We start from the raw sequence: 12,233 nt of genomic DNA, 5'->3' as shown, positions 1-12,233 counted from the left end.
CCAGTATACAAGGAGGAAAATTATCACTGTACATATTACCATCATACAGTAACTGACCAAATCCTGTGTATTGAGACCAATTATACCAATAATAATACCAGTATAAATGTGAGAATAATACCGCCACACCATGACCACCACAGGGATTGAAATAAAACCGCTAAACATAGACCAATATCCCCCCATACAAAGCCCACATAGTAGTGACCCTGGCTCTGCAGTCCCTGTGATTACAGTGCAGTAACATCTGCTGACTCACAGGAGGAGTCTTCTTGGAGTGGTTCTCTTTCCTTTTCTGTCTTGCTCTGACCATCATGAAGTCTTCTTCCAACCATTACAGAATCTGCCAGACAACAAATATATTATGTTCACACTTTTTCAGCACATTTCCCACATGTTCCCTACTCTAAGTGCCCCAAATAATGCCTTACTTGGTGCCCTGAATAGTATAAGGAAGTAGTTAAGTGTGTTGGAGAAAAGGGTAGGGGGATAGGGTGGAGGGTAGGTTTTTTAAGGTAGAACCCCACCAGTAGGTCGATATTGCCCCTAGTAGGTAATACCCTCAATAATGCTCATAGGTAGGTTATGTCCCAGTAGGTAGGCAGTATGTCATTCAGCTAGATAGGTTGTAGTTAATGCCCCCTGTAGGCATGTAATAGATAATGCCCCCAGTAGGTAGTAAGTTATTCCCCCAGGTAGGTAATGCCCCCGAGTAAATAATGCTCCCAGGAAATAGTTTCTCTCTCCCCCCCCCCCCCCCCGGTAGGTAATGTCCTAGTAGGAAGTGCCATCAGTAGGTAGTGTCCCCAGGTAGGTCACGCCTCCAATAGGTAGTTACAATGGAAGATCTAAAATAAAGGGCTGGCAGAGAGAGAGATAGATATGAGATAGATATGAGATAGATAGATAAATATGAGAGAGATAGATAAATATGAGAGAGATAGATAGATATGAGAGAGATAGATAGATATGAGATAGATACATATGAGATAGATACATATGAGAGATAGATATGAGATAGATAGATATGAGATAGATAGATATGAGATAGATAGATATGAGATAGATAGATATGAGATAGATAGATATGAGATAGATAGATATGAGATAGATAGATATGAGATAGATAGATATGAGATAGATAGATATGAGATAGATAGATATGAGATAGATAGATATGAGATAGATAGATATGAGATAGATAGATATGAGATAGATAGATATGAGATAGATAGATATGAGATAGATAGATATGAGATAGATAGATATGAGATAGATAGATAGATATGAGATAGATAGATAGATATGAGATAGATAGATAGATATGAGATAGATAGATAGATATGAGATAGATAGATAGATATGAGATAGATAGATAGATATGAGATAGATAGATAGATATGAGATAGATAGATAGATATGAGATAGATAGATAGATATGAGATAGATAGATAGATATGAGATAGATAGATAGATATGAGATAGATAGATATGAGATAGATAGATATGAGATAGATAGATATGAGATAGATAGATATGAGATAGATAGATATGAGATAGATAGATATGAGATACATAGATATGAGATAGATAGATATGAGATAGATAGATATGAGATACATAGATATGAGATACATAGATATGAGATACATAGATATGAGATACATAGATATGAGATACATAGATATGAGATACATAGATATGAGATACATAGATATGAGATAGATATGAGATAGATATGAGATAGATATGAGATAGATATGAGATAGATATGAGATAGATAGATATGAGATAGATAGATATGAGATAGATAGATATGAGATAGATAGATATGAGATAGATAGATATGAGCTAGATAGATATGAGATAGATAGATATGAGATAGATAGATATGAGATAGATAGATATGAGATAGATAGATATGAGATAGATAGATATGAGATAGATAGATATGAGATAGATAGATATGAGATAGATAGATATGAGATAGATAGATATGAGATAGATAGATATGAGATAGATAGATATGAGATAGATAGATATGAGATAGATAGATATGAGATAGAGAGATATGAGATAGAGAGATATGAGATAGAGAGATATGAGATAGAGAGATATGAGAGAGAGAGATATGAGAGAGAGAGATATGAGAGAGAGAGATATGAGATAGAGAGATATGAGATAGAGATATGAGATAGAGAGATATGAGATAGAGAGATATGAGATAGAGAGATATGAGATAGAGAGATATGAGATAGAGAGATATGAGATAGAGAGATATGAGATAGAGAGATATGAGATAGATAGAGAGATAGATAGATAAGAGATAGATAGATATGAGATAGATAGATATGAGATAGATAGATAGATAGATATGAGATAGATATGAGATAGATAGATATGAGATAGATAGATAGACAGATAGATAGATATGAGATAGAGAGATATGAGATATGAGATAGATAGATAGATAGAGAGATATGAGATAGATAGATAAGATATAGATAGATAGATATGAGATAGATAGATAGATAGATAGATAGCTTTGGTTGTCTGGGCATCCTGGAAGTTGTAGTTTTGTAACAGCTGGAGGCACCGTGGTTGAGAAACAATGAGATAGTGTATATTTACCTCCAACTCATTGTTTCTCAAAAAGGGTGCCTACAGCTGTTGCAAAGCTAAACTCCCAGCATACTTTTGGCTGTGTGGGCATGCTGGGAGTTGTACTTTTGCAGTTTTGGAACAGCTAGGGGCAGAGAAACAATGAGATGGAGGTAAATATACACTCATTGTTTCTCAACCAGGGCGCCTCCAGCTGTTACAACACTACAACTCCCAGCATGCCTACACAGTCAAAGGCATTCTGGGAGTTGTAGTTTTGCAGTTTTGGAACAGCTGGGGGCACCCTTGTTAAGAAACAATGAGATGGAGGAAAATAGACATTATCTCAATGTTTCTTGACCAGGGTGCCTCCATCTGTTGCATGAGATAATGCCTATATACCTCCCAATAATCCCCAAATTGCATCCTGCACACACAACACGACTACCCCCCCCCCCACCCCCCCTTCTTCCTAGAAAGTTACTTACTTTTTGATGGGCAGGACCCAGCTTTTGGCATTGGAAGGCTTCCTCTTCCCAACGGTGAGCTGGTGTCAGAGTCTGTGGAGCAGGACATGTGCTCCTGCTCCACCAATAGTGTGAGGGGGGAGAGGGGCCGTACCTCTCTGCTCTTCTCAGCCCAGACAGACAGTGCAGCCCCTGTGTTGAGTTTACAGGGCCCGCATGCTGCAGGTGTAAAGACAAAACGTGGCTGGCGGCAGCGGGCCCCCTCTGGCTCAGGAAGTGCCCGACCGTCAGTCTGGCTCTGGGAGCAGGAGACTGCTTTACAGCAGTCTCCTGCTTCTGTGCAGGGGCTGCTGCAGGGGGGTGCAGCTGGGGTCCGGGCCCCTGGGAGCACGGGCTCCTTACTGCTGTACTGGCTGTACCCCCCTGATGGCGACCCTGCTTGCACATATCTCTGTAGTTGAGGATGTCAGAAAGAGAATGTTCTTTTTCCTTTTAAAATGATATGGAAAATTAGGAAACATTGCCATTCCTGTCCTCAGGCTTTTCAGTCACACAAGTGTTTCTTCTTCAAAGGACAGATTCTCAGAACCCACAGGCAGCAAATCACAATGGTACATCATTTAGTCTACTTCATATAAAACAAAGGCCTGGTTTAATTGGGACTTTGTAAAGTGTAATAGCAGAGAGGGATGCATGTCAAATTAAAGATGACTAACTCTTGCACAGCTTTTTTTTTTTTTTTTTTCATCAACTGGTGCCAGAAAGTTAAACATTTCTTTTTAATCTTTAATCCTTTCAGTACTTATCAGCTGCTGTACGCTCCAGAGGAAGTTCTTTTCTTTTTGAATTTCCTTTCTGTCTGACCACAGTGCTCTCTGCTGACACCTCTGTCTCCAGAGTAGGAGAAAATCCCCATAGTAATCCTATCGTGCGCTGAACAGTTCCTAACATGGACAGAGGTGTCAGCAGAGAGCACTGTGGTCAGACAGAAAAGAAATTCAAAAAGAAAAGAACTTCCTCTGTAGTATTCAGCAGCTAATAAGTACTGGAAGGATTAAGATTTTTTAATAGAAATAATTTACAAATCTGTTTAACTTTCCAGAGCCAGTTGATTTAAAATAAATAAATAAATAAATAAATAATGTTTTCTAGTGGAACGCCCCTTTAAAGGACATCTATAGTGCAAAATAACTTCTAGATCGCGGGGGGTCCGAGCGCTGGGGCCCCCGGGATCTCCTGGACGGGGCCGCGGCAGTCTGCAGGAAGTGAAGTTTCGTCCCCACATGACGCGGCAGCCGACACGCCCCCTCCATGTACCCCATAGAGATACATGGAGGGGGAGTGTCTTCCGCGGCTTTCTGCTGGGGACGAAACTTCACTTCCTGCAGACTGCCGCAGCCCCGTCCAGGAGATCCCGGTGGGCCCCAGCGCTCGGACCCCCCACGATCTATAACTCCTTTGGATAGGGGATAAGTTATTTTGCGCTGGAGTACTCCTTTAAGAACCTTGCTAAACAGATTAAGAAAGTCACTACAATTTTGTTTTCATGTTTTCCTCCTGGTACAAAATTTGAACCATGATTTAGATTTACATTTCATGTATGCTAAAAAGGTGCTCATACACATTAGAAGAAAGTCGGCTAAGCCCTCCAAATTTGATTGGCTTTCTAATGAGTATGGGGGACTCCTAACTATCCCTTGACAGAAGTTGTGGAGATAAGGATTGGGTATATTAGATTTCAACTGCCCCCACTTTTCGTTTTCAATGAGATAAGCTGTCTTGAGTATGGGTGAGAAGGGGACTGTAAGTAATAGGAGTCAGGGGTAAGGAGGAGCAACTGGTAGGCAGCTGTCGTCAGAATGGTCTTTCAGTTGACAGTTATCACCTAAACTCATTCCCACTATAGGACGTGTATACATCTCATAGCAGGAAGGTAATGTATGCTCTGTGATAGGTATACCAGTCACAGAGAATTTGTGGGCACACGAACGCTCTGTTAATAATACCTGCTGTGTTTCATGGACAAAAAAAAATTAATAAATGCCGTAATTCATGAAGACTACCTAGAGAGTTAACAAGGTTTTTAAAAACTGTTGTGAGTTCTTTGAGGGGTGCAGTTTTTAAAATGGATTCATATGAAGAGGTTTCTAGCATCCAGGCCTCTCAAATCCACTTCATAAATTAACTGTTTTCCAAAACATTAAAATAAAAAATGACGTCAAGAAAAAGTTGTCATATCGTAAATGTGAATTTTTAGCTATTTTTTTTTTTTTTTTTTTTTTAAAGGAGAGAATGACAAGTTTTAAAAACTGTTCACTTTTGTGTATTTCCCAAATGATAGCTGAAGGCACTGACCAAAAATGAGCACTACCAAAGTTCAATATGTCACAAAAAAAAAGTATCTCAGAATCACTTGGAAAGTTAAAGCGCCCCAAAGTTATTAGCATTAAAAGCTAGACAGGTCAGATTTGAAAAATGGGCCTTGGTTCCGAGGGATAAAATAGGCTGCGGGTTAAACTCTGTACAGGTGGTTGGTTAATACAGGTGTCCCTTTCTGAATTTGATAGAAGATCTGTGTAGCACACTGCTAGGATATGAGTTTAGTAATAATGTGCCTGTACAAACTATAGCCAATCACTGGCCTCAGGGGTCTCTCACGACTATTGCTAAGGACAGTGACTGGCTGCAGGAAGTCCCATGGGTGTCATTGGAATAGTACTGAAAGAATGTCATGCAAGGAAGTAAACAATAGCAGTAAACACTAATATGGTGTCAGGAAGTATAAAATAGGTGAGTATAGTGCATTTTGTTATTTTGTCACCATGGCTGTTATTACTTTTCCCATAAATTGGATAACCCCTTAAAATCAATTGTCTATTTAGAACTCAAAAATTTAATGTAAGTCAGTACTACTTTGAATGCTTACCTGCTGCTTATTTTTTTACTGTTTTGATTTGGCTCCATTAGAGCTTAGCTGTTATGTGTGATTACAGCTTGGCTACAGTGCCTAAAAGGGTTCTGAGACACACCTGTCTCCTTATTGGTTCAGGCCACTGCTTCATGCCCCCTCACAAAGCAGCTCATCACAAGTCAGTGCACAGAGAAGACATTTTTATTACAGCAATGGCAGAAGGATTAAGTAATGATGGTTATCGGGTAACAAAACAATTGTTCAAATGAAAAAAAAATTGTCAGTCCTTGGCACGGTGTCATGCATGGCCAGGATGAACAACTAATATGGACCAAAAATGTGTATGGTTGCAGCTACAAAAAAGTAATTTTTTTAAATTCAGCTTAGACTTCCTAACTGGTTAAATATTAGAGGTTTTCTGGGTAAAAGGGAGTAGTTATAAAAATAAAAGACTGCATACTTACCTCCCCATTCTGTCTGCATCTCATCACCTCTGAAGTCTTCTTCCTGGTTCCTGAGACAGTTCGATCAGCAGGAACAGTTTGCTTAGTCAATCACTGGTGTCAAACTGCAGCTATTAACTGCACAAAATGCCATTGAAAGCAGTAAGGAGAGGACTGCATTGAAGACTAGGCGCAGGCAGAATGCCAGTCAGGGTGAGATGGGTTTGTGGTCTTTTTTTGTCCACAGGGAGGCATATACAAAAAAAAAAAATATTTTTACCCACCATAAAATGCCTTCAAAGTAGCAGCTTCGTAGTGAAATACTTCCTAACTATGGAATTTAACAAATGATGGGTAGGTTTTCCTTACCTCTGACATGAGCCATTGTTTTTGTTTCATTCCAATATCAAGGTGCTGTGTTTCATCCAAGATTTCCTCCAGTGATAGCGGATGTGTGTCACCACGCTGATGTCGTGTCTGTATAACAATAAGAGTGACATGTTTACAAATTGTAACCAGAAGATTTCTAAGAATGTCAGTCTTTACATTTTATGAATCTACAAGAACAGTAAGAAACCTGTGACAAATGCAAAGTAGCACACACCAGGAAACCGGATTCTAAAAAGTGCACAAGATTGCTGGGGCTGGCAGCACTATATGCATCACATGTAAGAGGATTATTGCTAGAGAATAAAACAAATGGTAATGTGGGATATTTATGTCATTACAGTACCATTTCCAACTTTATTATTATTGGTATCTTTGCTAACAACAACATAGCAGAGCAATGGTAAAATCCTAAAATGTAGCTTACTGATATAAATAATATTATTAATAATGCATGTATTGAAGAAGGGAATGCAGAGAGCACAATCATCTAACTCCACACGTGTCAATGAATCAAAAGAATCGACCCTAAAAGCAGGACAGCAGCCGGACTCTTCAGATATATGTCTATCAACGGGGTGCAAAGCTCAAAAGGTAGTAGGAGTTGATACGGATGCAATGTAGAGATAAAGCTTGCACTCACCATTCCTATAGATATTCTTCATACGGTCATTCCGTTCAGACAGGGAGATCCCTGTGATGTGAGGTGCTCAGGGGCAAACAGCCATTTTCACACACAGCTGTGTGCTTCTTCCGGCCAGAAGAAGCACACGGGTGTGTGCGAAAACGGCTGTTTGCCCCTGAGCACCTCACATCATCGGGATCTCCCTGTCTGAACGGAATGACCGTATGAAGAATATCTATAGGAATGGTGAGTGCAAGCTTTATCTGTACATTGCATCCATGTTATAAATAAGTGTAGTACAAATACCTTCATATAATTTACAATTTTTGCAAGAACTCCAAACTTGTAGTTAGAAGACCCGGAAAGGCTCTTGAGGTTAAATGATCCATTGCTTCCATCTGTCAAAGAGGCATAAAGATTAGTCACCTGAAATATCATCCGGGACACTAACCACAAAGTGTAATATGCTTTATCCATCTTCCACATTTGTTTGTAAACACATAGATTATAGTTTAGACCTGCAGTTTAAAGAAATGCTGCTTCATCAATCCACTGACTCAACACATGCAAGCCAGATGTTCTAATATAAAAGGCGCTCTCTAACAAATTATATGAAGAGTTGAAGGGGTACTGCAGTGGATTTTTTATTTTTATTTATTTATTTATTTATTTTTTTAACAACTGATGCCAGAAAGTTAAACAGATTTGTAAATTACTTCTATTTAAAAATTTTAATCCTTCCAGTACTTATGAGCTGCTGTATGATCCACAGGAAGTCCTTTTATGACCACAGTGCTCTCTGCTGACACCTTCCCTGTGAGGAACTGTCCAGAGCAGGAGCAAATCCCCATAGTAAATCTCTACTATTCTGGACAGTTTCTGACATGGACAGAGGTGTCAACAGCACTGTGAACAGACAGAAAAGAAATTTAAAAAGAAAAGAACTTCCTGTGGATCATACAGCAGCTGATAAGTACTGGAAGGATTAAGATTTTAAAATAGAAGTAATTTACAAATCTGTTTAACTTTCTGGCATCAGTTGATTTAAAGAAAAATTGTTTTCCACCGGAGTACCCTTTTAAGCATACCAAGTGTTCCTATGTTTTAAAGATTTCCGCACAAAGAACTGAACAGACAGATGGCTTCCTACCAAGAGGGTTAACTATTGCTCCAGTTATATAGACTGGTGAATCAATGCAGAAAAAGGGCAGACAGGAAGGAAAAAAATAATTGTCATATAACAACATTATAACCAGCTGCCTAGTATGATGTAGACCCCCTAGTTCCTACCGTATCCTCTGCTGTTTCATAGACAAACAGCTGACCCACCGATCAGAGGCATAACTTGTAGCTTCTGGGCCCTGATGCAAAACATGTAACAGGGCCCATGTGCCAATAATAATACTAGTCTCTTATGGGGCAGATGGGCTTTGAGGCCCCCTTAGGCACCAGGGTCCCTCTGCACCCCCTATAACTACGCCCCTGCCACTGATAACTCCTAGTGCTGCAACTGAGCATGCTCGTCCAGCAAGCTAAACTGAACTACAGGTTGTAACCTTAGGTTATATGTATATATATTTGGACCAGTGAGTGGTAAGGAATTATGTAGGAAAAACTGAACAGATTTAAGTACTATGTATAAAGGATATTTACTTTGTATTGCATACTTCCAAATGAAGTCAACATTTGTATACCAGAATACCTTTTTGTTCATGAGACAAGGCCATTTTTCTTCATCAGTCCATGGTCCATGTCTTATGTTCACATGCCCTTGTAAGTGTTTTCCATGGTGGATAAGGGTAAGTGAGGAGGGTGTTACAGTGTGTATATTCTATCATAGCAACAGTACAGGGATGTGGAATTCCTATCGCCCGACGCCCGGGACTAGCAGTTTTGGGCGCCGGGCAGGTGAATTTGTCCGGCCCTTAGCCCGGCTTCGGGCAAGCAGGGCCGGACCTGACCAGTACGGCGGCGATCTGCAGTCTGTATGGAGCGGGCACCCATACTCTGCAGCCTGTGTCCTCCAAAGCAGAGCAGGGGAGATGAGAAGCTGTGTATTTGTCTTCTCTCCCCTGCTCTGCAGACGTGTGTGTGTGTGTGTGTGTGTGTGTGTGTGTGTGTGTGTGTGTGGGGGGGGGGGGGGGGTGAGGGGGGGTGGCTTCTTGCTCCCCGTGCAGACCTGCGTCTTCTGCCTTCACTCCCCCCAGCTGTAGCTTCGGAGAGCTGAGGGGAGGAGGCTCGGGATTCCTGCCCGCTCTATACTCTGCAGCCCCCGGCTGTTCTCAGTAGCCGGGGGCTGCCGCTAATAGCCAGCATGCGGCGATTGCCGCAGCTGGCTATTAACCCTTTAGATCGCCGCTGTCAAAGCTGACAACGGCGTCTAAAGGGACATGTGAATGCTCCCTGATGGGCTAGTGGGGTGGATCGCCCCCCCGCAGCGCGACCGCAGGGGGGCGATCCACTATGGAGGTAGCCGGAGGGCTTACCTCTGCTTCCTCCTGTCCCGCTCTGTCATTGATAGATCCTGGCTGGACCAGGCTCTATCAATGGATCACAGAGCACACAGATTAATAGAGTTCAATAGAATCTATTCATCTGTCTGAGGAATCTAATGATTCCTCCTATAAGTGTAATAAAGTGTAAAAAAAAAAAAAAAAAAGTTTTAATAAAAGTTTGAAAGACACCCAGTGGTCTTCAAATGGTGCACCTCCAGATGTTACAAAACTACAATTCCCAGCATGCCAGGACAGCCGTTAGCTGTCCGGGCATGCTGGGAGTTGTAGTTTTGCAACATCTGGAGGGCCACAGTTTGAAGACCACTTCATTAACCCCTTCCATGTTAAAAGTTCAAATCACCCCCTTTTCCTATATAAAAACATGCAAACATAATAAAAATAAACATATTTGGTATCGCTTCGTGCGTAATTGTACAACCTATTAAAATATAACATTATGTACCCCGTACGGTAAATGTAAAAAAAATACCAAACCACAGATTTGCAATTTTTATAATATCCCAAAAAAAAAAGTTAAAAAGCAATTAAAAAGTCAGATCAATATCAAAATGGTACCGATACAAAAAACAGATTATGGCGCAAAAAATGAGCCCTCATACAGCCTGGTATGCGGAAAAAAAATAAAGCTACAGGGGTTAAAAAATGGCAATTAAAAAAAATTAGACAAAGTTCAGAATTAGTAAAACATGACGTAAACGATACAAATCTGGCATTGCTGTAATCAGGCGCCTAAAGTATAAAACTAACATGTTACCTCAACCACAAGGTAAATGGCGCAGAAAAGAAAACCACCAAATCTGCTAAATTATCTTTTACTATTTCAATTTCACTTCCCTTAATATATATATATATATATTTTTTTTTTTTTGGTTCAGAGAATATGTTATTTAAAAATTAAAAGGTATCATTATAGTAGGTAGTTATGGCTATTATAGGGCGAGGAGGAAAAAATCAGAGCGTAAAAGCAAAAATTGGCCGGGACAAGTGGATCGTCATGAGGGACAAGTAGATTTTGCTCCATTTTAGTCCCGTGGACAAGTAGTTTTTTATAAAATTTCCACACCCCTGCAGTAACTTATTCTATTACAGATAGGCACAGGCCATATAGACCTCAAGAGCTCAAACGTGGTCAACTCGTTCAGGTCATCTCCTGCATGTATATATGTTTTTTAGTTGGACTCAAAAGCGTGACGTGCTATGCTTTTATGTCAATTTATGCATTCATTCAGGAGGTGACCTAAACATAATAAATAGTTGACTACGTTTGGGCTATTAAAGTCAATGAGGCCTGAGCACACGTGCATGTATTTTCCGAAATATACGTGCCATGGATGGCCAAAACAAGATGTAAACCCAACCTTAAGTTCTTACACTAAGCCTATTTTCCTGCTTCCAACATTTTAACTGTTTACCTGTTGACTAATATATTCCTCCTCTAGTCAGTTGCCATTGTCACAGGATATTGAATGCTATATGTGCTTTTGGGGGGTATTTATTAACAACGACGTTTCAAACATAGATGTTATGTATAAGCTCGTCCCTGTCAGCAGTACTGGATTTACTGAGAGGTGCCAATCCCCCGATAAATCTGGCATTTCTGGCAAACTAAAAGCAATATATCCCAGTACTGTGCACCTCTCAAAGTTATTTCTATAGTATCTAGATTAAAGGGGTACTCCAGGGAACTAACACCATAGCCCATGCTTTCCCTCTCACCAACCTATGTATTTGTCTAAATATCATTCATTAGCTATATAGAGCAGTTTTCCTTTTTCAGCTGTCACTTACATGCAGGGAATGGGAGAAATATGCAATTCTCAAATCCACCTTGTCTCCAAGACAACATCATGTGATCTCTGTCTGTTCTAGAGCTCTGGCTATACAGCCACATCACTCTCCCCTTCACTCCCTGTGTACCATGAGAGAAGCTCAGTAAAGATTTTCAGTCTCATCAGCCCTGTTTGTATACATAGATCTAATCACTGACTGCTGGCATTCAGACTACAGTATGATTTATTGCTGGGGGAAAGAATAGTTTAAAAGAAAAGACATGTAGTGTGTGAGCCTGACTGTTCACAACATAGCATGCACACAGATAGTGAAAAAGAAAGCAATTGGCTGGCAGCCATTACACAGAGCTGCACTGACTGCTGGGAGTTGTAGTCTGTGTTGCAAAAAAAAAAAAAAGTATTAAGGAGACATCGGGGGCCAAAGGAGCTGCCAAAACCACATGGATAACTACAGGAGACACCAAATAGGTATTGTGGTGGCTTTGGGGCATTT

The 12,233-nt window shown here is 40.3% G+C and overlaps 1 protein-coding gene across 1 annotated transcript in view; it reads right to left on the bottom strand.

Moving 5' to 3' along the window:
• The window catches only part of GTF2E2 (general transcription factor IIE subunit 2), a 67,820-nt gene that overhangs the window by 17,606 nt on the left and 37,981 nt on the right, over window positions 1-12,233 (bottom strand). Inside the window, exons 3-4 of the mRNA XM_056568867.1 lie at window positions 7,741-7,832; window positions 6,792-6,899 (exon numbers count right to left, since the gene is read on the bottom strand). Coding sequence (XP_056424842.1) covers window positions 6,792-6,899; window positions 7,741-7,832 — 200 coding nt within the window. The remainder of the gene's footprint in view (window positions 1-6,791; window positions 6,900-7,740; window positions 7,833-12,233) is intronic.

Source organism: Hyla sarda, chromosome 1 (assembly GCF_029499605.1).
Source record: "Hyla sarda isolate aHylSar1 chromosome 1, aHylSar1.hap1, whole genome shotgun sequence".
Lineage (NCBI taxonomy): Eukaryota > Metazoa > Chordata > Amphibia > Anura > Hylidae > Hyla > Hyla sarda.
Note: the sequence above shows the minus strand (reverse complement) of the source record. Positions and strands in the feature narration are given on the sequence as shown.